Source organism: Pseudophryne corroboree, chromosome 4, assembly GCF_028390025.1.
Source record: "Pseudophryne corroboree isolate aPseCor3 chromosome 4, aPseCor3.hap2, whole genome shotgun sequence".
Classification (NCBI taxonomy): Eukaryota; Metazoa; Chordata; class Amphibia; order Anura; family Myobatrachidae; genus Pseudophryne; species Pseudophryne corroboree.
In genome coordinates this window covers 429,412,673-429,439,818 of record NC_086447.1, presented here as the reverse complement: position 1 = coordinate 429,439,818, position 27,146 = coordinate 429,412,673, and the positions used below count along the sequence as shown (strand labels likewise).

The following is a 27,146-nucleotide window of genomic DNA, read 5'->3' as shown; positions in this document are numbered from 1 at the left end:
AAAGATCATATGTGCAAACCCTCAGAGATTGCCCTATTCTGTGGAATACAATTGGCCCCAAAAAATTGGAGAAGTACGGACATTGAGGAGAGACTAGCAAGAACAGAGATGAGGTCGATTTTCAATCTGGGAACCCTACAACCGAGAGGAATGAACCTGGACTTTGAAATTAAATGGTTCCTGTGAAAACCCAGTAAAATAGATGTCCTCCCCACAGATGTTCCCCCTTTACCTAATCCCTCCTGTATCATCTGATTAGGTCCAATATATGAGTGTATAAAAATATATTTAAATATCAGGTAACATCGATTGTATTCACACCATCGATTTTATATAGGTACAATGCGAGTTTTTATTACTTATATTTATCACTCTATTTTAAGTTTATTTATCACTCTATTTTAAGTATAATTTATATTGTATTGTATTAATTCACTTCATTTCACCAACCAGTTATAAAATAAACCATTTTTTCCCAACATTACACCATAAACCGGATCATCTCCATAAACACGGAGAGAGACCCGCCATTTCCGGTTTTGTGCGTTCCACTAAGAATGAGTGGAACGCACACCACTGTGCGCATCACCCATTTGACTCTCCATACATGAATGCCCGCCACATCCGGAGGAAGTGCGTTCCACTAAGGACGAGTGGAACGCACAACACTTCCGGCAATACAGGCCGCGGACCATCTATCAGTGAGTGCGTTCCACTAAGAACGAGTGGAACGCACATCACTTCCGGCAACATGTGAAGCGGACCATTCTCCGGCAAAACATGCCGGGAGCTACCTCCGGATCCCCTGTGTGCTTCCGGCGGAAATGGTGCGTTCCACCACGGACAGGTGGAACGCACAGCGCAATGTATATACAATTAAAAATAAAGGACATAATATATAAACACACTAAACGTCCCTCAATTACATCAGAGATATATTAATCACTGATTCTGAGGTTTTTAACCATGTAAAATGTGTTTTTATGTTTGGTTTCTAACTATGACTGACCACTCCCACATTATGACTGTTTCCTGTTTTGGGGTATAAGTAGAAGTACAGTTGCCCTCATAACACACCTTGAAAAAGACCTCCCGGTCGAAACGCGTTGGTGTGAGGGCCATACACTACCTACAAACTATCCAGACCACTATTGACTGAGGTGAGATAATCCGGATCTATTTCATCTTTTTTTTGATAGTGCCAAAAACATCTTCTGGTCGTTTTGTTAGGAGTTTTTTCGCCCCATTGCTGCTATTTTGCTGTTTGTATTGAATAAAATAACTTTTTACCAAACTTCCACTCTTGATTTATATCTCATTATACCGAGATTGGAAGTACTTGTGAGTGGAGTTCCACTTCATGGGAAGAGATTGGAGAAAGAAACCGCTACGTGCTTGTTAACATCATTGAAGATTGTAAGTGAGGTACGCTTACCCTCCACTTTCCTATACTCGTTTAATCTGTCTGAAGTTTGGAATACTTGTAAAAGATACCTTTATGGGTGTACTAAACACTCTTGGAGTGTGAGTACGGTATGCCAGTTTATTCCCACTGGCTACCAGTATAATTAATTGGATAAAATCAACTGTGATATATTCATTAATTGGGATATTCTTTCCCCCGGTATCTCCCACGCTGTGACACCATTTGGTGAGAATTTGAAAGCACACGAACAACAAACCATCCAGCTGGGAGAAGTTTCGGGTCCATAAAGAAACCTTTATACGTGTGAAATCCTCCGTACTAGACGTGAGTACGGTACGAATCATCTTGTTGAGCTATACAATCTAGAATCCCTTGAAATTTAGGACCTACTACACAATATTGCTCTTTTCACTGTTTTTGAGGGACATTTGACGAAATTGAAAGAGATCCATCGGAGTTAGAAAAAGAAAAAAGGAAGAGAAGGAGAAGATTCAACAACATTCCCCTCTTCATTATCCAAACAGACGTATTTTTTCAAAAAAAACTTTTGACATTTTAATTAATCATCCTTAGCTGTGCGCAGTTGGGTAGTCCCCTTTGTTTGTTTATGTTCACGGTATATGGTGTTGAGTGACACCAGGGTTCCATACAACTGCAGCCGCAGTGAGCGCAGTGGTCTATTATCTTTGTTTTTTCTGTATAAATTTCGCTCCTCACTCACTTAATAGATCACAGCTGCCCTTTTCACTATGTTTGCTCACAGAAATTTCCGTAAGGATAAATATGATGAATTATTTAACAACCGACAAAATTCGGTCGATTTAGTAGATGAAGATTTAGAAGGAATTATGTCTAGATTAGAAACAGCTTTACTTAAAGAAGGCAGAATTTGGTGGGAGGTTATCTCACTAGAAAGATACTTAGCGGAGAACATTATTCCCAGAGGCCTTAGGATAGATAAAATGCCCACCTTCTCGAACAGATCCCAAACCTTCGAAGAAGAATGGTTGAGAATCATTGATACATGTTCAATGTCACTTATGAGACTCATTGTTCGGGAAAGAGGGAAAGAACTTAAAGAATTGGAGACTGAAATTGACTCATTAAAATTATCAGTGGAACCATTCCAAGACTTACAGGATTTTAAAGAAATGGAGAGTGATATTGTTAAGAAAATTGCCGATAGTGAAAAGGAACTCATGCAAAAAAAGAAAAAGAAATATATCAGGGATTTAAACGACTTCAAAGACGGAACTCAACATCGAATTACGAAAAAAGAAAGGAATTTCTTTGTAGGAAAAGAACTGAATAAGAAAAATCAAGGGGTGAGATTCCATCAAACACAAATCTCCTCACAAAGAAGAGAACAGGACTACAGAGGGAGAAGATCACCATCCCATACAAAATGGAGGAAACCATCATTAAGAAACAGAGGTCGAAGAACATCCTATCGGGGTATGAGATATGATGAAAAATCGGGGGAAGAAGACCATAGAAATATCTATAGACGTGACCACAGAAGAGATTGGGAAGAAGAAAGAAGGTCGTTTTGGGATAACGGACTGAGATATAGGGATCGTAGAGAGGAGAAGAACAGGGACATTGAATGGAACAGACCCCCAAGGAAATACCAACCTTCGGTCTATGGAAGAGACGACGAGACTTTTTTAGATCAGGCAGGATCAATGAGAGATCGAAGATAACTAGAAGAGGGCGTAGGGGGTTGAATTCCTCCAAAAAACATCAAAAACTACACAACAGAAATCGGAAGAAAAAGAAAAAGATAAAGGAGACCACAAACATTGAGGATAAACATGAAGAATTCACCAAAATCTACAACCTGAGTAGTCATGTCCTTACAAAGGAAGAGGAAGACGTTCTGAAAAAAGGCCTTAAATATGCCCCATCAAGTAATCTTGATAAATTTGAGGTATATATTGACCTTCAGCGTTTTATCAGGAAACTCACTCTTAAAAAATTCTTTCATGATCAAGAACAAAAGGAAAATGAACCAACTACTTCCACAACCACTTTTAAACCAAAGTCAATATTCTACCCCACTTTCAAAAAGGGATGTTATATCGAAAGTTTCGAAAAAATGGTAAAGAAGGATTTGGAAAATACTGAATTTAAGAAGAAAGTCCATTATAATATGACCAAGAAAGAGAAAGAAGCCCTAAGAGGTCTAGAAGAAAACAAACTGATTGTTATCAAACCGGCAGATAAGGGCGGAGCAATTGTTATTCAAAACCTGGATGATTATAAAAAAGAAATAGAAAGACAACTGGATGATGGTAACACCTATAAGAAATTAAGGAACAACCCATCTGAGAACATCAGTAAAAGGATGTCAGATCATATTGATAAATACGTACGGAAAAATATTATCACTGAAACAGAGAAGAAGTTCCTCATCATTCCTCACCCATCTATCCCAGTTATCTATACTCTACCTAAGATCCATAAAGATCAAGATCACCCCCCAGGGAGACCTATTGTTGCGGGAACTAATTCCATTACTTCAAATCTGTCTATGTATGTCGACCATGCACTACAACCACTAGTACAAAAAACACCGTCCTACCTAAGGGACTCCACAGAGGTCATCCTGGCACTAGAATCCATTGAATGGCAACCAGATTACTTCCTAATAACCGCCAATGTAACCTCCCTATACACAATAATTGATCACCAACATGGCATAGATGCCATTACATCGTTTTTAGAAAAGGAAGAGATGGAGGGGGATTACAAAACATTCATCATTGAAAGTATACGATTCATTCTCTCGAATAATTTCTTCTGGTTCAATGAGACTTACTATTTACAACAACATGGCACAGCAATGGGCACCAGGTTCGCCCCAAGTTACGCGAATTTATTCATGGCAAACTGGGAGGAAAATTCCGTCCTCAGGGGCCATGAATTCGGGGCGAACCTGGTGCTATGGAAAAGATATATTGACGACGTTCTGTTTATCTGGAAAGGGGATTCAGAGAGCCTGAGTACCTTCTGTGAACATCTCAACCACAACAGTAAGAACATTCAATTAACATTTGACATCAGCCAAGAATCCGTCCACTTTCTAGACTTACTAATATTTATTGAAGATAACCAACTGAACACACGTACATATATGAAACCTACAGATTGCAACTCCTATATCCCTTCTTCCAGTAACCATCATCCTAACTGGCTCACCTCAGTCCCAAAAAGTCAATTTCACCGACTACGGAAAAACTGTTCTAAATTGGATGATTATAAAGAACAAGGAAACACTCTGATGAAACAGTTGGAAGGAAAAGGTTACGGTAGGACACGACTAGAGGAACCATATCAGGAGTATGAAACCATCGATAGAAACGTGATGTTGAAACCAACAGTAAAAAAAGACAACAAGAGAAAAGAAGAGAATAAGATTATGTTCATAACTAAATTTAACAGTCAGTATAAGGAGGTGGAACAAATTATCAAGAAAAACTGGAGCCTTCTACTTCACGACCCTATCGTAAAAGAATACCTTACAGAAAAACCACATTTTGTCTACCGGAAAGCAGACAATATTAGAAAAAAGGTGGTCAACAGTGTAGTGGAAGGACCAAAAAGTCTTAGAACTATTCGCTCAAAGGGATTCTACAGATGCGGTATGTGTCAAATGTGTAAGAATTGCAAGAGTAAAAATTCTACCATCACCCAGTACACTTCTACATCGAATAAGAAAAACTTCGAGATCAAGGACTTTATCACTTGTGATAGTAAAAATGTGGTATACTTGGTTCAATGTACCTGCAACAAACAATACGTTGGCAGGACCACACGGAAATTAAAAGAAAGGATGAGTGAACACCTCAGAAATATTAAGAAAGGGGTGGAAACTCATGGAATCTCAATGCACTTTAAGAAAGATCATATGTGCAAACCCTCAGAGATTGCCCTATTCTGTGGAATACAATTGGCCCCAAAAAATTGGAGAAGTACGGACATTGAGGAGAGACTAGCAAGAACAGAGATGAGGTCGATTTTCAATCTGGGAACCCTACAACCGAGAGGAATGAACCTGGACTTTGAAATTAAATGGTTCCTGTGAAAACCCAGTAAAATAGATGTCCTCCCCACAGATGTTCCCCCTTTACCTAATCCCTCCTGTATCATCTGATTAGGTCCAATATATGAGTGTATAAAAATATATTTAAATATCAGGTAACATCGATTGTATTCACACCATCGATTTTATATAGGTACAATGCGAGTTTTTATTACTTATATTTATCACTCTATTTTAAGTTTATTTATCACTCTATTTTAAGTATAATTTATATTGTATTGTATTAATTCACTTCATTTCACCAACCAGTTATAAAATAAACCATTTTTCCCCCACATTACACCATAAACCGGATCATCTCCATAAACACGGAGAGAGACCCGCCATTTCCGGTTTTGTGCGTTCCACTAAGAATGAGTGGAACGCACACCACTGTGCGCATCACCCATTTGACTCTCCATACATGAATGCCCGCCACATCCGGAGGAAGTGCGTTCCACTAAGGACGAGTGGAACGCACAACACTTCCGGCAATACAGGCCGCGGACCATCTATCAGTGAGTGCGTTCCACTAAGAACGAGTGGAACGCACATCACTTCCGGCAACATGTGAAGCGGACCATTCTCCGGCAAAACATGCCGGGAGCTACCTCCGGATCCCCTGTGTGCTTCCGGCGGAAATGGTGCGTTCCACCACGGACAGGTGGAACGCACAGCGCAATGTATATACAATTAAAAATAAAGGACATAATATATAAACACACTAAACGTCCCTCAATTACATCAGAGATATATTAATCACTGATTCTGAGGTTTTTAACCATGTAAAATGTGTTTTTATGTTTGGTTTCTAACTATGACTGACCACTCCCACATTATGACTGTTTCCTGTTTTTGGGTATAAGTAGAAGTACAGTTGCCCTCATAACACACCTTGAAAAAGACCTCCCGGTCGAAACGCGTTGGTGTGAGGGCCATACACTACCTACAAACTATCCAGACCACTATTGACTGAGGTGAGATAATCCGGATCTATTTCATCTTTTTTTTGATAGTGCCAAAAACATCTTCTGGTCGTTTTGTTAGGAGTTTTTTCGCCCCATTGCTGCTATTTTGCTGTTTGTATTGAATAAAATAACTTTTTACCAAACTTCCACTCTTGATTTATATCTCATTATACCGAGATTGGAAGTACTTGTGAGTGGAGTTCCACTTCATGGGAAGAGATTGGAGAAAGAAACCGCTACGTGCTTGTTAACATCATTGAAGATTGTAAGTGGGGTACGCTTACCCTCCACTTTCCTATACTCGTTTAATCTGTCTGAAGTTTGGAATACTTGTAAAAGATACCTTTATGGGTGTACTAAACACTCTTGGAGTGTGAGTACGGTATGCCAGTTTATTCCCACTGGCTACCAGTATAATTAATTGGATAAAATCAACTGTGATATATTCATTAATTGGGATATTCTTTCCCCCGGTATCTCCCACGCTGTGACACCATTTGGTGAGAATTTGAAAGCACACGAACAACAAACCATCCAGCTGGGAGAAGTTTCGGGTCCATAAAGAAACCTTTATACGTGTGAAATCCTCCGTACTAGACGTGAGTACGGTACGAATCATCTTGTTGAGCTATACAATCTAGAATCCCTTGAAATTTAGGACCTACTACACAATATTGCTCTTTTCACTGTTTTTGAGGGACATTTGACGAAATTGAAAGAGATCCATCGGAGTTAGAAAAAGAAAAAAGGAAGAGAAGGAGAAGATTCAACAACATTCCCCTCTTCATTATCCAAACAGACGTATTTTTTCAAAAAAAACTTTTGACATTTTAATTAATCATCCTTAGCTGTGCGCAGTTGGGTAGTCCCCTTTGTTTGTTTATGTTTTTTTTTGTATAATTCCTAGAATTACTACTGGACACAGGTATAAATCAGTGAAATGATTCAGAAATGAATAAAATAAGTCCAGGGTATGGTAGCTACCACAAATCTTGTGTAAACGTGTACTCTATAGATGGAAAGCGTCCAGGGCCCTCTTACCTCTTTGTCTGTCTGGTATTACCAGAATCTTTTTTTGCATAGAAAAAAACAATGAATATATGACTTACACTATTTAAAAACCATGGGGATAAATTTACTAAGATGGGAGTTCTATTTAAGATGGGAAGTTGCCCATAGCAACCAATCAGATTCCACTTTTCATTTATCTAGTACCTTCTAGAATATAATACCTGGACTCTGATTGGTTGCTATGGGCAACATCCCATCTTAATTAGAACTCCCATCTTAGTAAATTTACCCCATGATATTTATGTATACGTCATGCCCTACATAGAGTTGATGTCTCTCAGCTTACCTTAGCTGCTCATATGTTGTTTCTATAGGTAGATACACTTCATCAATTTTATTTTCCATGTTTTGCAGTTCTTCTAATAGCGTTAAAATTGAGTTTAGCTGCTCCAGGCTTTCCACTGGGACTGTGAGTTGCTGCCACACTTTCTCTCTGTATTGTAAAGCACTTCCAAGATCTTCCTAAAAGGTAATTTATTTGTTACCCGTTAATTATATAGTGCTCACATTTTCTTTTACAGAGACTATTTGCCCATTCACATCAGTCCCTGCCCCACTGGAGCTTACAATCTATATTCCCTACCACACACTAGGGTTCATTATTTGGGGAGTCGGTCCTTAGGTCAACCTCACTTAGGTCGACAGTCATTAGGCTAACCACTATTGGTCGATATGCATTAGGTCAACATGGGCATTCGCTCAACATGGCAAAGGTTGACACATGAAAAGGCTGACATGAGTTTTTCACAATTTTTTTACTTGTTCACACTTTACGATCCACGTGTAATACGACTGGGAATAGTAACCTGTGAAGCGAGCCATGCGAGGGGACACGGTACACTAATTGGGGTTCCCGGTCACTTTACGAAGGAAACGACACAAACCCCCCCCCCCCCCCAAAAGAAAACTCAGTTGACCTTTTTCCATGTCGACCTTTTCCATGTCAACCTGATGGCCAAGTCGACCTTTTCCAGGTGTCGATCGATAGTGGTTGACCTAATGAGTGTCGCCCTAAATAGGGACGACCCAACGATCCCATTCCCATGCCCATAGCAACCAATCAGATGCTGTTAATCATTTCTCTGATGGCTTTTCGAAAATGATAGACAGCATCTGATGGGGAGAATATACAAACTCCTTGCTCATAATAAAAAATACTAGAAGTAGCTTACAATGTGTACTCTATGTGCACTAGAAGTATACCTTGGCTTTACATTAGAATAATCTAGCTGTGGAAAAGGTCCTTTTCTTTTCTGCAGTGCTTTAGTATGACTAACAATGAGTTTACTTCCCAAGGAAGGCCCTCACCCTGCCAAGCTCCTTCCCTGGCCTGTGCAAACTACTGCTCCTCCACAAACACCATGGGCCTAATTCAGATCTGATCGCAGAAGCAAATTTGTTATCTAATGGGCAAACCATGGGCCTAATTCAGACCTGATCGTAGATGTGCTCAATTTAGCACATCTACGATCAGCTTCCATGACATGCGGGGGGACGCCCAACACAAGGCTAGTCCGCCCCGCATGTCAGGCCCTACCCCGCCGCACAAGTACAAAAGCATTGCACAGCGGTGATGCTTTTGTTCTTGAAGAGTATCTACCTACCAGCGCAGCTCCTGCGCGCTGGCAGGGAGCTAATCGTCAATGTGTGGGTCGTAGCGGCTGTGTGTGATGTCACGCAGCCGCCACAGTCCGCCCCCCCCCCCCGTACGGTCCAGGCACACCTGCGATGCCTGGACCACGCCCCTAAAATGGCGGCCAAACGCAGCCGGCCCGCCCCCTCCCGCCCAGCAATCGCCTCTGCCTGTCAATCAGGTAGAGGCGATCGCAGGGCTGAGACGGCCGTTGGCTGTCTGGCATGTGCCGGCACACTGTAGCGCAGAGGCATTCGCAGTTCAGAACTGATCAGCTGCTGTGCAAAAACGCAGAGCAGCGATCAGGTCTGAATTAAGCCCAATGTGCAGGTGGAGTGTGTTCAAACTGAAATCTAAATTGCAGTGTAAAAATAAAGCAGCCAGTATATACCCTCCACAGAAACAATATAACCCACTCAAATCTAACTCTCTCTGCACATGTCATATCTGCCCCTCCTGCAGTGCACATGGGGGGTAATTTAGATGTTATCGCTGCTGTGCGTTTCGCACAGCGGCGATCAGATCCGAACTGCGGATGTGTTTGATCCGCAATGCGCAGTTGTGTCGGGAGGCTCCAACGGGCATCGGCGGTCAGCGATGGGATGGTGCAAAGGATCCATTCCCATGGGCGTTCGCAAGATGATTGACAGGCAGAGGCCGTTTGTGGGTGGCAACTGACCGTTTTCAGGGAGTGTCTGGAAAAGCGCAGACGGGCTCAAGCATTTTCAGGGAGGGTGTCTGACAAGAGCTCCGGCCCCGATCAGCAGGATTCAATCGCACTGGAAGAGTAAGTTCTGGGCTGCGCAGAGACTGCACAAACTGATTTTGAGCAGCTCTGCTACACATAGGAACGCACACTTGCATAGCGAAAATACACTCCCCTTGTAGGCGGAGACTATCTGATCGCAGGACAGCAAAATACGCAGCCCAGCGATCAGATCTGAATTAGGCCCCATGTACTGCTATGCAAACCTATGTGTTCCAGGGGATAATCTAAGCACATAGGGCCTAATTCAGACTTGTTCGCTCACTAGGGTTTTTTTGCAGTCCTGCGTTCGCATAGTCGCCGCCCATAGGGGAGTGTATTTTCACTTTGCAAGTGTGCGAACGCATGTGTAGCAGAGATGTACAAACAGATTTTGTGTAGTCTCTGAGTAGCCCAGGACTTACTCAGCCGATGTGAACACTTCAGCCTGTCTGGGACCGGAATTGACGTCAGGAACCCTCCCTGCTAACGCTTGGACACGCCTGCCACTCCCAGAAAACGGTCAGTTGACACCCACAAACGGCTTCTTCCTGTCAATCTCCTTCGAACGCCCGTGCGAATAGATTCTTTGCACAAACCCATCACTAAGCGGCTATCTGCTTTGTGCCCGTGCGACACACCTGCGCATTGCGCAGTTTAGCCCTGATCGCAGGCTGTACAAAAATGCAGCCTAGTGATCAGGTCTGAATTAGGCCCATAATGCACAAAACATTTACATCACATTGGAAGCACAGTATTGCATTTCGTACATAATATATTTTAGGTATTAAAACAGAGGATGAAGATTACATACCTTAACACGCTCATGTATGATTGTTGCATAATAAGACTTCCAACTTCCTGCAAATCCTTTTAATGTTTCCTTTATCAGAGAGTAATCAAGACAAAGACAGCCTATTTGTAGAATCTAATAAACAAAGCACAAAATTACTATCAATGATCTGTACAATGTCTCACAGATCAAAGCCATTTAGAAAAAGAATAGGGAGAATAAGGCATACAGTTGTTTGTCTGTTATGTAATAAAACCATTGCATAGCATATGGAATGGGAAATATGCGGTAGTGGCATAGTATGACAACACTGGGTTCATGAAGTTGGCATACAGTGCGTGAGTGTGCGTGCATGTACTGAATGGGGGAGGGTTAGTCACAATTGTTGCACAGTGGGGCAAGTAAAGAGGCGACACTGATGAAGTTTATCGGTATTACCCCAAATAACTATCCCTTAATGGCAGGGTCGTTTAAACATCATAGTAGGCTCTGAGCAAAGCAATGCACTGGAGTTCCTAAACAACCATAAACGGGAACCAATTATTAAAAATCATAACATGTCCCTTCTGCAGTCCTGCATGTCTTACCACATGCTTCTATACAGTGAATGGCTGTCAGCACTCTGATTGGTGCATAGCTCCAGCCACCCAATAACCAGCATGCTGACAGCCATACACTGTGTGGCTGCAGAGTGGGAGAGCAATGCTGGCTGGCCACTCTGATTGTGTGACCACCACCCACCCCTGCTCGGTGGCCCCCAGCTGCCCAGTGTGCCTATATGTAAAGATGGCACCGCTTACTGCGAATATTCTGCGTACAGAAGTAAGTGATAACAGGCACACCATTTTACAGATTAGCAGTAATATAAATTGTGAATATTTGCCTGTATGATGTTAATTTTGACATTAATGAGATGTGTTTCTTATATCAGTACAATTGTCCAAGATGGTTTTAGTTTCCGGGCACATTATCTGTGCTACATGTAGTAGAGCCAAATGTTATTCATTATCTGTTGTAAAAATTAGAGATGAGCGCCTGAAATTTTTCGGGTTTTGTGTTTTGGTTTTGGGTTCGGTTCCGCGGCCGTGTTTTGGGTTCGACCGCGTTTTGGCAAAACCTCACCGAATTTTTTTCGTCGGATTCGGGTGTGTTTTGGATTCGGGTGTTTTTTTCAAAAAACCCTAAAAAACAGCTTAAATCATAGAATTTGGGGGTCATTTTGATCCCATATTATTATTAACCTCAAAAACCATAATTTCCACTCATTTTCAGTCTATTCTGAATACCTCACACCTCACAATATTATTTTTAGTCCTAAAATTTGCACCGAGGTCGCTGGATGACTAAGCTAAGCGACCCTAGTGGCCGACACAAACACCTGGCCCATCTAGGAGTGGCACTGCAGTGTCACGCAGGATGGCCCTTCCAAAAAACACTCCCCAAACAGCACATGACGCAAAGAAAAAAAGAGGTGCAATGAGGTAGCTGTGTGACTAAGCTCAGCGACCCAAGTGCCCGACACAAACACCTGGCCCATCTAGGAGTGGCACTGCAGTGTCACGCAGGATGTCCCTTCCAAAAAACCCTCCCCAAACAGCACATGACGCAAAGAAAAAAAGAGGCGCAATGAGGTAGCTGTGTGAGTAAGATTAGCGACCCTAGTGGCCGACACAAACACCGGGCCCATCTAGGAGTGGCACTGCAGTGTCACGCAGGATGTCCCTTCCAAAAAACCCTCCCCAAACAGCACATGACGCAAAGAAAAATAAAAGAAAAAAGAGGTGCAAGATGGAATTGTCCTTGGGCCCTCCCACCCACCCTTATGTTGTATAAACAGGACATGCACACTTTAACCAACCCATCATTTCAGTGACAGGGTCTGCCACATGACTGTGACTGATATGACGGGTTGGTTTGGACCCCCACCAAAAAAGAAGCAATTAATCTCTCCTTGCACAAACTGGCTCTACAGAGGCAAGATGTCCACCTCATCATCATCCTCCGATATATCACCGTGTACATCCCCCTCCTCACAGATTATCAATTCGTCCCCACTGGAATCCACCATCTCAGCTCCATGTGTACTTTGTGGAGGCAATTGCTGCTGGTCAATGTCTCCGCGGAGGAATTGATTATAATTCATTTTAATGAACATCATCTTCTCCACATTTTCTGGATGTAACCTCATACGCCGATTGCTGACAAGGTGAGCGGCGGCACTAAACACTCTTTCGGAGTACACACTTGTGGGAGGGCAACTTAGGTAGAATAAAGCCAGTTTGTGCAAGGGCCTCCAAATTGCCTCTTTTTCCTGCCAGTATAAGTACGGACTGTGTGACGTGCCTACTTGGATGCGGTCACTCATATAATCCTCCACCATTCTTTCAATGTTGAGAGAATCATATGCAGTGACAGTAGACGACATGTCCGTAATCGTTGTCAGGTCCTTCAGTCCGGACCAGATGTCAGCATCAGCAGTCGCTCCAGACTGCCCTGCATCACCGCCAGCGGGTGGGCTCGGAATTCTGAGCCTTTTCCTCGCACCCCCAGTTGCGGGAGAATGTGAAGGAGGAGATGTTGACAGGTCGCGTTCCGCTTGACTTGACAATTTTGTCACCAGCAGGTCTTTGCACCCCAGCAGACTTGTGTCTGCCGGAAAGAGAGATCCAAGGTAGGTTTTAAATCTAGGATCGAGCACGGTGGCCAAAATGTAGTGCTCTGATTTCAACAGATTGACCACCCGTGAATCCTTGTTAAGCGAATTAAGGGCTGCATCCACAAGTCCCACATGCCTAGCGGAATCGCTCCCTTTTAGCTCCTTCTTCAATGCCTCCAGCTTCTTCTGCAAAAGCCTGATGAGGGGAATGACCTGACTCAGGCTGGCAGTGTCTGAACTGACTTCACGTGTGGCAAGTTCAAAGGGCATCAGAACCTTGCACAACGTTGAAATCATTCTCCACTGCACTTGAGACAGGTGCATTCCACCTCCTATATCGTGCTCAATTGTATAGGCTTGAATGGCCTTTTGCTGCTCCTCCAACCTCTGAAGCATATAGAGGGTTGAATTCCACCTCGTTACCACTTCTTGCTTCAGATGATGGCAGGGCAGTTTCAGTCGTTTTTGGTGGTGCTCCAGTCTTCTGTACGTGGTGCCTGTACGCCGAAAGTGTCCCGCAATTCTTCTGGCCACCGACAGCATCTCTTGCACGCCCCTGTCGTTTTTTAAAAAATTCTGCACCACCAAATTCAAGGTATGTGCAAAACATGGGACGTGCTGGAATTTGCCCATATTTAATGCACACACAATATTGCTGGCGTTGTCCGATGCCACAAATCCACAGGAGAGTCCAATTGGGGTAAGCCATTCTGCGATGATCTTCCTCAGTTGCCGTAAGAGGTTTTCAGCTGTGTGCGTATTCTGGAAAGCGGTGATACAAAGCGTAGCCTGCCTAGGAAAGAGTTGGCGTTTGCGAGATGCTGCTACTGGTGCCGCCGCTGCTGTTCTTGCGGCGGGAGTCCATACATCTACCCAGTGGGCTGTCACAGTCATATAGTCCTGACCCTGCCCTGCTCCACTTGTCCACATGTCCGTGGTTAAGTGGACATTGGGTACAACTGCATTTTTTAGGACACTGGTGAGTCTTTTTCTGACGTCCGTGTACATTCTCGGTATCGCCAGCCTACAGAAGTGGAACCTAGATGGTATTTGGTAACGGGGGCACACTGCCTCAATAAATTGTCTAGTTCCCTGTGAACTAACGGCGGATACCGGACGCACGTCTAACACCAACATAGTTGTCAAGGACTCAGTTATCCGCTTTGCAACAGGATGACTGCTGTGATATTTCATCTTCCTCGCAAAGGACTGTTGGACAGTCAATTGCTTACTGGAAGTAGTACAAGTGGGCTTACGACTTCCCCTCTGGGATGACCATCGACTCCCAGCAGCAACAACAGCAGCGCCAGCAGCAGTAGGCGTTACACGCAAGGATGCATCGGAGGAATCCCAGGCAGGAGAGGACTCGTCAGAATTGCCAGTGACATGGCCTGCAGGACTATTGGCATTCCTGGGGAAGGAGGAAATTGACACTGAGGGAGTTGGTGGGGTGGTTTGCGTGAGCTTGGTTACAAGAGGAAGGGATTTACTGGTCAGTGGACTGCTTCCGCTGTCGGCCCAAGTTTTTGAACTTGTCACTGACTTATTATGAATGCGCTGCAGGTGACGTATAAGGGAGGATGTTCCGAGGTGGTTAACGTCCTTACCCCTACTTATTACAGCTTGACAAAGGGAACACACGGCTTGACACCTGTTGTCCGCATTTCTGGTGAAATACTTCCACACCGAAGAGCTGATTTTTTTGGTATTTTCACCAGGCATGTCAACGGCCCTATTCCTCCCACGGACAACAGGTGTCTCCCCGGGTGCCTGACTTAAACAAACCACCTCACCATCAGAATCCTCCTGGTCAATTTCCTCCCCAGCGCCAGCAACACCCATATCCTCCTCATCCTGGTGTACTTCAACACTGACATCTTCAATCTGACTATCAGGAACTGGACTGCGGGTGCTCCTTCCAGCACTTGCAGGGGGCGTGCAAATGGTGGAAGGCGCATGCTCTTCACGTCCAGTGTTGGGAAGGTCAGGCATCGCAACCGACACAATTGGACTCTCCTTGTGGATTTGGGATTTCGAAGAACGCACAGTTCTTTGCGGTGCTACTGCTTTTGCCAGCTTGAGTCTTTTCATTTTTCTAGCGAGAGGCTGAGTGCCTCCATCCTCATGTGAAGCTGAACCACTAGCCATGAACATAGGCCAGGGCCTCAGCCGTTCCTTGCCACTCCGTGTGGTAAATGGCATATTGGCAAGTTTACGCTTCTCCTCCGACAATTTTATTTTAGGTTTTGGAGTCCTTTTTTTACTGATATTTGGTGTTTTGGATTTGACATGCTCTGTACTATGACATTGGGCATCGGCCTTGGCAGACGACGTTGCTGGCATTTCATCGTCTCGGCCATGACTAGTGGCAGCAGCTTCAGCACGAGGTGGAAGTGGATCTTGATCTTTCCCTAATTTTGGAACCTCAACATTTTTGTTCTCCATATTTTAATAGGCACAACTAAAAGGCACCTCAGGTAAACAATGGAGATGGATGGATACTAGTATACAATTATGGATGGACTGCCGAGTGCCGACACAGAGGTAGCTACAGCCGTGGACTACCGTACTGTACTGTGTCTGCTGCTAATATAGACTGGTTGATAAAGAGATGTAGTAGTAGTAGTATGTATGTATAAAGAAGAAAGAAAAAAAAACCACGGGTAGGTGGTATACAATTATGGACGGACTGCCGAGTGCCGACACAGAGGTAGCTACAGCCGTGGACTACCGTACTGTACTGTGTCTGCTGCTAATATAGACTGGTTGATAAAGAGATGTAGTAGTAGTATGTATGTATAAAGAAGAAAGAAAAAAAAACCACGGGTAGGTGGTATACAATTATGGACGGACTGCCCAGTGCCGACACAGAGGTAGCTACAGCCGTGGACTACCGTACTGTACTGTGTCTGCTGCTAATATAGACTGGTTGATAAAGAGATGTAGTAGTAGTATGTATGTATAAAGAAGAAAGAAAAAAAAACCACGGGTAGGTGGTATACAATTATGGACGGACTGCCCAGTGCCGACACAGAGGTAGCTACAGCCGTGGACTACCGTACTGTACTGTGTCTGCTGCTAATATAGACTGGTTGATAAAGAGATGTAGTAGTAGTAGTATGTATGTATAAAGAAGAAAGAAAAAAAAACCACGGGTAGGTGGTATACAATTATGGACGGACTGCCCAGTGCCAACACAGAGGTAGCTACAGCCGTGGACTACCGTACTGTACTGTGTCTGCTGCTAATATAGACTGGTTGATAAAGAGATGTAGTAGTAGTATGTATGTATAAAGAAGAAAGAAAAAAAAACCACGGGTAGGTGGTATACAATTATGGACGGACTGCCCAGTGCCGACACAGAGGTAGCTACAGCCGTGGACTACCGTACTGTACTGTGTCTGCTGCTAATATAGACTGGTTGATAAAGAGATGTAGTAGTAGTAGTAGTATGTATGTATAAAGAAGAAAGAAAAAAAAAACACGGGTAGGTGGTATACAATTATGGACGGACTGCCGAGTGCCGACACAGAGGTAGCTACAGCCGTGGACTACCGTACTGTACTGTGTCTGCTGCTAATATAGACTGGTTGATAAAGAGATGTAGTAGTAGTATGTATGTATAAAGAAGAAAAAAAAAAAACCACGGGTAGGTGGTATACAATTATGGACGGACTGCCGAGTGCCGACACAGAGGTAGCCACAGCCGTGAACTACCGTACTGTGTCTGCTGCGACTGGATGATAAATAATGATATAAAAAATATATATATATCACTACTGCAGCCAGACAGGTATATATTATATAATGACGGACCTGCTGGACACTGTCTGTCAGCAGAATGAGTTTTTTATAGAATAAAAAAAAAACACCACACAAGTGAAGTCACACGACGAGTGTTTAACTTTTTCAGGCAATCACAATATAGTATACTATACTACTAACTATACTGGTGGTCAGTGTGGTCAGGTCACTGGTCAGTCACACTGGCAGTGGCACTCCTGCAGCAAAAGTGTGCACTGTTTAATTTTAATAATAATATGTACTCCTGGCTCCTGCTATAACCTATAACTGGCACTGCAGTGCTCCCCAGTCTCCCCTACAATTATAAGATGTGTGAGCTGAGCACAGTCAGATACGAGTGTTTAACTTTTTCAGGCAATCACAATATAGTATACTATACTACTAACTATACTGGTGGTCAGTGTGGTCAGGTCACTGGTCAGTCACACTGGCAGTGGCACTCCTGCAGCAAAAGTGTGCACTGTTTAATTTTAATAATAATATGTACTCCTGGCTCCTGCTATAACCTATAACTGGCACTGCAGTGCTCCCCAGTCTCCCCCACAATTATAAGATGTGTGAGCTGAGCACAGTCAGATATATACATAGATGATGCAGCACACTGGGCTGAGCAGTGCACACAGATATGGTATGTGACTGAGTCACTGTGTATCGTTTTTTTCAGGCAGAGAACGGATATATTAAATAAAACTGCACTGTCTGGTGGTCACTGTGGTCAGTCACTAGTAAACTCTGCACTCTCTACACTTCTACAGTACTCCTAAGCTCCAGTAAATCAGGTCAATCTCTCTCTCTCTCTCTCTCTCTTCTAATCTAAATGGAGAGGACGCCAGCCACGTCCTCTCCCTATCAATCTCAATGCACGTGTGAAAATGGCGGCGACGCGCGGCTCCTTATATAGAATCCGAGTCTCGCGAGAATCCGACAGCGTCATGATGACGTTCGGGCGCGCTCGGGTTAACCGAGCAAGGCGGGAAGATCCGAGTCGCTCGGACCCGTGAAAAAAAACATGAAGTTCGTGCGGGTTCGGATTCAGAGAAACCGAACCCGCTCATCTCTAGTAAAAATGATTTCCAGAAAGATGGGGGAATATAATCATTGTTATTAAAATGTCTCACCTCAGGATATTGTTTGATTTGTTCTTCAATGTTGAGAAATCGTTGTACTTCCTTATGAATGACAGAAAGGCCTGGGTTACCCTGTAAAAGCTCCTGACTCTGTGTATACATGTTGTCCGTCCACAGGAAGTCATAGCAACTTAGACTGAAAACATGCTTCTTCACCACAGCCTGCAAGTCTACAACAAAAGCCAAAACATCATTCTACACATGTTTCTCAAGCCAAGAACAAGCTAAAACACCATCAACATTTATTTTCCTAAGCCAAGGAAAATGACCGGATTATGTAACCTCAACTGCTAAAGTCTGTATGAGAGCTTCTCTGGGGAGTTACAGAAATACCAGCAGGGTAGCTCTTTGTACAGCACAATAAATGAATTCATCAGTTTATGTATTATTATCATAATTCATAATGGAGCACATCCAACACCTGCATCATGGTGCCGTGTGCCAGACATGAAAATAAAAAGCTTGGTTAGGTTCCACATCTACCATCATTTACATTTAAAATAAATAAGACAAAATTGTTTATCATGCAACATTGTGTTCTCCATGGATGTGGCCACATAAATGGTTATCTGCTGCTTAGTCTTGTTTTGTAACGCCAGAGGGATTGATTCAGGATGCAAAGCTGATGTTTGCGCAGTTGGCCAATGATTTTGCTACTGCATATGCATCAGAGTTATGCTGTGCATGTGCTGCGATGGTCTTGCAACGGCGCTCAAAGGGCCTAATTCAGAGTTGATCGCAGCAGCAAATTTGTTGGCCGTTGGGCAAAACCATGTGCACTGCAGGGGGGAGGGGGGGGCAGATATAACATGTGCAGAGAGAGTTAGATTTGGGTGGGGTGTGTTCAATCTGAAATCTAAATTGCAGTGTAAAAATAAAGCAGCCGGTATTTACCCTGAACAGAAACAAAATAACCCATCCAAATCTAACTCTCTCTGCACATGTTATATCTGCCACACCTGCAATGCACATGGTTTTGCCCAACTGCTAACAAATTTGCTGCTGCGATCAACTCTGAAACTCTGAAATAGAAAGCTGCTAGATTTATTAATTGTGTTACCACTCACTTTTAGCCCAGACAATTCTCAGAGAACGTCCATACGACATATTTTCTGTTTTATTTTTTTAAGTACTTATATACCAATACTGAGGTCAAATAAACCATCTAGAACAGAGCATTACCTCCAACAGATTTCACAATTGTAGTTGCAATATGCTGCAGAAGCTCATCTGCACCCAGACACACATGGAAAGATTGGCCTTTCTTCTCTCCTGACCACCAGCTTGAGGAATCACTTATGCTTATAACAGAAAGAACAGCCTGCGCCAAAGCATCTTCCACTACTTCTATAGAGGGATCTATCAGAATGTGTGGTATCTGGAACATGAGGGACAGCTTAAACCTGTGGGAGAAAAGCAAGGCTTATGAGTAATAATTTTTCATGCCATTGAGAAACTGTCCACAAGAACTGCAAGCACTGGAAAATCATAGTTTAAACTACAGGTACACCACCGATAATTCAGCACACTCTGTTCTGACACTGTGCCAGATGATCAGTTTTGCCGAATTATCGGAGGTATCGGTGATGGAGGTGCCGGCAGCATCCTGACCTCCCCTCCCCCCTCTCCTGCAGCCTATTTCTACACAGCATGCCTCCCTCAGCCTAACTCCTCGCCCTGCAGCCTGACTAACCGCCGCAGCCCGACTCCATGCCCTGCAGCCCAACTCCCCGCCCCGCAGCCGGACTACCCGCCCACAGCACGACTCTCTCCCCCATCCACCCCTCCGCAGTCTAACTAAGCCTTCTGCTGCCTATTTAAACATTCCCACAGCCTATCTAAGCCCTTCTGCAACTTAACTACTCCCCACCGCCTAAATTCCCCCGGCACCCGATGTGTCTGGATTAAAAGAGGTGCCGGACCATCAGGTGGCGGGGGGACGATGTTGTAGCTGTATATTTTTGCATTGGCAAATGAATATGATGGTCAGTACATTTACTGTCCGTTGCCTATCATACTTCCCTTATAGGTTACATATACTGTAGGAGTAATGCCCTTGTTATGTTTCACTCGGACTATTAAAATCTCCTACTCTCTGGTTTTCCTCTATACCACCTCTCCCTTCTTATATCTATTATCAATTCCCCACACTATCTCCGGTCTTGCTCTGACTGTCATCTTGCCTCTGCACTGATTATCTCCTCCAACTCCAGCATCCAAGATTTCTCCCATGCTGATCCCCTCCACTGAAGCTCACTCCTGCCCCATCAGACTGTCTGCAAGCCTACACTGCTTCACACACTCCATGAAAAGGCACTTGTTCTTCAAAGTCAGTCAGCTCTCTTCATCTACTTAGCGCTCATCACGCTGCCCACCTGCCTCTCTCTTGCCAGTTCACCTCCCATTATACCCCAACTACCTTAGTCTCTGAGGCCTCACAAGCAGGGCCCTCCTCCTTCTTGTTCTTCCCCCGAACTATCAAGTCAAATTGTGCTCTCAGTGTCAATGAACCTTCTGTCTGCTTACCCCAGGACACTGGCTTATAGATTGAGACTGTTATATTACACTAACAAACAGGGCAGGGCAGGGTAAATTTGCACCCTGTGCCAGTTCCACCCCAGAACATATGACATCATGATGAAGCAGCACCAGGAAGTGCTCTGGACAGCTGTACAGGCTGCAGGTGTGTGTTGGAGTGTCCAAAGACCTCTCCCGGCAGGTATGCAGCAGCCCAACAGACTGTAGAGTGCCACTCCTGGCACCCTGCAAGCCAATAGCAGATGCCGTTGGGCAGCGATGGTGCTCACCCCAAAGGGCCTCGATGACGGCACTGCTTGCACATCACTAGCTACGACTCTACTCACAAAATGTAACTTACTTCGCAGTTACATTTTTCTCCTTTATACTTTTTGTACTTTTTATATTTAAGTGGGTGTGTTGTGTTTCTTTGTACAGCACTACAGACGCTTGGTGCATTCACATAGAGGATAATAATAACAGGAGTTGTGAAATCCATCAAAAGCTCCTTATTTATATCCTTACCGTAAACTCTGTGCCTGAAGTTTTGAACTCAAAAGCAGATCTTTAAGAGTGCATGTATTAATGGGAGGTTTGTTCCTCTCTGATCCAGGTCCTGATCTTTCATTGAATAATTGGAAAAGGCCACTTGTGATACTTTCCATATCACATTCTGTTAACTGTGCTAGGATGAGTAAGGAACGCAAGACACAGGTGTAAACAGCCTGGTAGAGGTCATTGCTAAGTGACTCTGTAAAAGGAAATATAAAAAGATGTTATAAAATTATCTGAAAATAATGTTGTTAAATTTATTTGGATGTAAAACAAAAAAGTGTTGTTGTCTTAAAACCCAAGAATGGCAATGGCAATCACTACACCAGTTGCTACAGAAATCTAATAACACTGAAACAACAAACAAAACCAAAAGAACAAACAATTATATATACAGTAATGGCTCTGTCAATAAAATGTGGGAATCTCATATTGTTAGTTCTCTGAGTAATGTCTAGCAAAGAAAACATTCCTTTGAAACTAAACAAAGCTGCATAACAAGAGGGAAATATTTAAGAAGGCAATTTCTTGTCCCAGTAAAATCAGTATATGTATATAAATGCAACACTTAGTATTAAAAAAAATACAAAATAATAATTGGGTGAAACCAAGGGATTCCAAAGCACTGACGTTTTACGGGAGTTGTCCCAGGAAATTTTTGTCAACTAAAATATCCTTTCTTTTTTTTTAATTAGCTAACTACAAAGTAGCATTATCCAGTGGTCATACTGGGGCTGATTCTGAGTTGAAAGCAAAGGAAAAAAAGGGCCCTGTAACTTTGCACCTTGGAGAAACCATGCTGCACTGCAGGTGGGAGGATGTAAAATGTGCAGATAGCTTTAGGGCCTAATTCAGCAGAAATCGCAAAACTACAACTCACCTCTCTAGCATTCGGGGTGCGGCCCAGCACAGGGCAAGGCAGCCCGCATGCCGGGCCCTCCCCCCCTCCACCCGCTGAAATGCAAGCGCATCGCTAAACAGCTTGAGGAGGATTCTAAAGCAACGTTCCCTGCAATTGCTACCTGGTCAAAAGAGCAAAGACAATTGATAAGTGGGCTGTTGCTCTTCCTTACTTAAGCTTCATGAAGCAAACCCTCCCTCACATCACTACCATAACCCTGTTCCCCTGCTACTTAACCTTAAAGGCCACCATAGTGTAATAATAGTGTCTCCCCTACTGCATAATGCAAAACATACATCAGTGGTGCAATTCCCAGATCTGCCGATCAAATACGCTGATCAGCTGCCATGGATGATCGGTGATCCGTCAGGAAATCAGGGAAATTCTGGATGTTAAATATCCCTGATTTTAAGAGAGCAGAGAGCCTGCATGCATCCTTCGTTGCGGGCCCACTCCTCTACGGCAGTGAGTAGACTCAGAGTCTACTGCGCATGTGCAGGTCTCCGGGAACATGGCGCCCGCTCCTTGGATCCAGGGGCCAGTGTGCACCGCACACACTGCACCCATTATAGAAACACCTATGCCTGTATCGCAGAACCCTATCATGTTTTGGTTGGAATCTGCAAATCAGGTAAATCCTACATGTTGCATTTCCCCAATTCCCCAACTTCAGAATCGACAGAATGGAGAATTCATCTCAGATATACTATAGGGGCCCATAACTCAAAAGTAAACACTCTGCCTAATGGCCCATATATCTAATCAGTGGATCGGATCAGTAATTGATATATGGCCCACATAACATTATTGTCCCTAACAGACTTTAGGCGCCTAAACATAACACTACCTGCTGGTGTCTGTTCTCCCCTATAAAGTATACCAGCTGGGGAATTGGAAGGCCAGTTAACCCTTTTCTTGCTGTTTTACATTATCTTAGAACTATCCCATATGTTATGTAAGTATACAAAAGAGTAGCATGAGCTGTTTTTTTTTTTTTTTTGATTTTTTTTTTGGGGGGGGGGGGGTTCAATAATGACATATAGTAACTTATTACAACTATTTTATGGTAACAGATCCATTATAACTTGTACTGTATTATTAATACTGTTTTAATGTATACTTCCTTGCCTCTATAAATATTCAGTATTACAAACACACTGAATAAAAATTAAAAAAAATATCAAGTGAGGATTATTTTGACATAAAATACATTGGATTATAAGGTATACACTCAGCCTTCACAGACTATTGTGACCAATATTATCAGTCTGTATGATGTGTTCGGTGACAATCTTTAATATGAACTGAGCAACGCACCCAGAACCTGACTGACAATTTCTTCAGGGTAATCCATGATGGAGTTATCTGAGGATAGGAACACTGCCTGTGGTTTACGTAATGTTTTTTTCAGCCAAGAATTGGAAGCAATATTCCTCACAGGGACAGATGTTCTGCTATTTTCTGGGATGGATTCCTGAAAAAAAAAAAAGCATTAAGGGACCCTGACACCGTAAGAGAGCCTTTGCAGCATAAATATATACAGTATATATATATATATATATATATATATATATATATATATATATATAATATATGCAACAACAAGGTGTAATAACTTAATAAAAGTAACCTTCAGCACAGCTTTAACTATATAGAGAACACTGGCCCCAAACTAAAAAAAATAAATGTAAATTGCCTTATCTGAACCACTTCAGATAAGAAATAACTTTTTTAGCATTTAGAAGCACAACTTCGCACACTTCCCCATCAGGTCATTAACTGTACTCAGCCTATGTTAGACCACAGCTTTCCCTCCCCCTTGCCACATATCCTGTAACAAACAGTGTGGCCAGTTTGTGGGCATGCACAGAGCCAATTTGCAGATTCTACACTACACCAACTGGAGCAACTCCAACTAAGTATAAAGTCCACAGTGTTGATTGGAAATGAAAAAGAGAAACAGGGATTGGAAATTCCATGCGACCACCCAGCTACATTCCCAGCGGGATGCAGCTATGTGACCGCGGTGCCCCCAGACCTTAGTTAGAAGCTCCATGTATATCACAAGAGGCGGTTCAGTTAGAAGCTTCTCTCTTAGGTTCTGGTATGATCTGACAGTTTTAACTTTGTTGAGTTTATTATCTTTTAACATGATGGTAAAACATCGTGTTAAGCGACTTTTTTATACATTTAAATCACCTCTCTACCCTCCGTCACCCAACCCACCAACCACTATCAATGAGCAAGATCTTGCTTCCTACTTCAAGGACAAGATTGATAAGATCTGAGAAGAAATAGTATGCTCTTCCTCAGCCAGCGAACTGCTAAATTCTCTACCTGAACCCTCTGGCACCTTCTCTTAATTTTTCCCCATAAATGAAGATGAAGTATCAATGCCCTTCTCATCCTCCTACTCTACTACCTTTCATCTTTTTTTTTTTTTTTTCAGAGACACCAATACATGTTTATTTAAATAGACATACGGAGTGCTGCATCAAACAGAGACAGTTCTCATAACAGCAAGACATGTCCTCTGACCTATTACAGTGTTCCCTCTCCGAGTCCTCCGGCAACACTGTGCTACCTGTATAAATGACCTCTGCTCCTAACTCCCTACATCTAGAAGCGTTTCTGCAAAAAAATGTTCGCATTCAAGTGTGTTCATTTCCGCTCTTACCGAATGCTCCAACACTATCAGGCGTGACTGCCCTCAGAGCGTCATCGTTATGCGGATTACTCCCTTTCTCCATCACCATGGAGCCAGTCTGTGATGTATGAAGAGTCCCTTCCTGTCCTGCGGGATCACTCACATAAAGCTTGCTGTGCTAGGTTGTTTGAACGTTCTTGAGTCTTTATCGAGTGTCTAACCTCAAAATGTTTTCCCCCTCAAAGGCTCACACTCCTGTGGTGCTTAAAAGCCCCTCCGTTCCCTCTTCCGCCTCCCCTCTCTCTGTCTGTGCCGTCGTCCTCTTCCCCCTCTTCCGTGTTCCTCCCGTCCAGGCTGGTTACATCGCTCAGACCCCTCAGGTGCTCCACAGAATCGCTCTTCTGCAGGTCGGATGCAATGGTCTGCAGGCTGAGGAGGGAGACGGTGTCTGAAGGCGGGCCCATCTCCCCGTCGGTCAGGGGGGTAGGGGCTTCAGCTCCAAGAGGAGGGGCCCTAAGTGTTAGCAGAGGCCCGTGTGTGCGGCGTGCGTGGATCTCCTCGCTGATCAGCTCCAAATTGCGCAGTGTCGCAGAGTACCTGAGCTTCGCCTGCGACACTGAGGCTTCCAGAGAGGTGACCCGGGACTTGTGTTCCTCTAAGACGCTGTTGAACTGAACCTTTAACTCGAAGTAGGGGCGACTCTTAATGATAACGCGCTTCAAGCTCTTCTGCAAAGTCTGAACTTTGGCTTCCGCTTGGTGGCACTGACGGGTCACCCGCTGGTGCTCAAACTCGCTGCTCAGCCGCTCCTCTTCAGCCTCATTCACTTTGCAGGTGGCGTGATTCAGCATCTCCTGCCACGTTGGGTCCAACCTGTTCTTGTCGGCGGTGACACCTTGCTCCGCAACGAAGACCATCTCTCGCGCTGCGGCATGCATGCTGACCGCCCGCTCGTACCGCAGAGCCGCGCTGTGTGTGTCCTGCTGAGCCTCCTTGGCCAATCTCCGAGCCTCATAGTACGGCCGGGCTTTTTCGATACAAGCTCCAAGCTGCGTGGTCAGAGCGTTTAGGCGCCTGGCAGACTCGGACAGGATACGACGGTAGGCGGTGCGGGCATCATCCAACTGTAACTCCAGCTGGTTGATCTCCTCGCTGGCCTGGTTCAGACGTTCCAGTTCCTCCTGTATCCTAGGGTCTAGCTCTTCCTCTGCCTCTCCCTCATCTTTCTTAGTCTCACCGGTGCTCTCAATCTGTTTCTTTGCGTCGGAGGCGCGATCTTCCTGCCCCCCCACCTCTGGATGGATGGTTTTGTCACTCTCGGCCCCCGGAGTTGGAAGCCTCTCCTCACAAGGGGGTCCTTCCATGACCTGCGCGGTCTCTCTATGGCATCATGGAACGGACCTCCCGAGGTGACGTCACGGGGCCCGGCGGTGACGTCACGATGAACCTCCCAGCACTGCCCCGTTGTTTCAGCCCAGTTGGCTGGATCTAGGCAGCGCCCGGCGGCACCGGAACCGGAAGCCGGGCTACTACCTTTCATCTTGATCCTATACCCTCACAAATAAGTAAAGCTCTGTCTCCTGTGCTCATCCCAACCTTTACTAAAATCTGTAATCTCTCTCTCCCTCTACTGGTATCGTTCCTTCATTGTTCAAGCATGCAGTGATTACTCCCATTCTGAAAAAAAACGAAATTCTGACCCTAATGCCGGGCTTTAATGAAGTCCGAGTTCGGCCGCAATGCAGATTGCCGGCCGAACTCAGATTTTCTTTTTCAAAGGGGCAATCATGTACAAGGCTAAACCATGTCACGGCTGAGTTTGTTTGCGAACCCTGGACTAGTACTGGACACTGGGTCTGGTCTTGAGAGCTGTGGACAGAACTGGGCTGACTTAAGAATTGGTTTTCTCATTCAGGCGTAGCAGTCAGGCAGAATGAACTGTGATGGTAGGTGTCCAACTATGGGTACTGGTGGTGAGAGCCACCAGTGCAATAGGTAGCTGGGTTGTCACCCATAGAGTCACTTGAGGACTGGTGAGTAACAGAATGCTGTGAGGACCAGCAATGCAGGAGAGGTTCGGGTCACTGGCTGGAACCAGCGTGATAGCTGTTGATGAGGCTGAGGACAACAGCAATGACTGTAGACGAAGCTGAGAGCATCAGCAGTAACTGTAGACAATGTCATAGCTGAGGACATCAGCAATGACTGTAGAGGAAGCTGAG

General features: G+C 44.1%; 2 protein-coding genes across 2 annotated transcripts in view; both read right to left on the bottom strand.

Annotated features, from left to right (window-relative positions):
* LOC134910927 (uncharacterized) overlaps positions 1-27,146 on the bottom strand; it is a 455,362-nt gene that overhangs the window by 355,403 nt on the left and 72,813 nt on the right. The window contains exons 22-27 of the mRNA XM_063919317.1: positions 23,595-23,751; positions 21,350-21,575; positions 19,490-19,710; positions 18,299-18,477; positions 10,742-10,855; positions 7,836-8,011 (exon numbers count right to left, since the gene is read on the bottom strand). Of these exons, the coding sequence (XP_063775387.1) occupies positions 7,836-8,011; positions 10,742-10,855; positions 18,299-18,477; positions 19,490-19,710; positions 21,350-21,575; positions 23,595-23,751 (1,073 nt within the window). The remainder of the gene's footprint in view (positions 1-7,835; positions 8,012-10,741; positions 10,856-18,298; positions 18,478-19,489; positions 19,711-21,349; positions 21,576-23,594; positions 23,752-27,146) is intronic.
* LOC134909697 (SH3 domain-binding protein 5-like) lies at positions 24,730-26,389 on the bottom strand. The gene has a single exon (XM_063916869.1). The coding sequence runs from the start codon at positions 26,286-26,288 to the stop codon at positions 25,164-25,166; it is 1,125 nt and encodes a 374-aa protein (XP_063772939.1). The 5' UTR covers positions 26,289-26,389; the 3' UTR covers positions 24,730-25,163.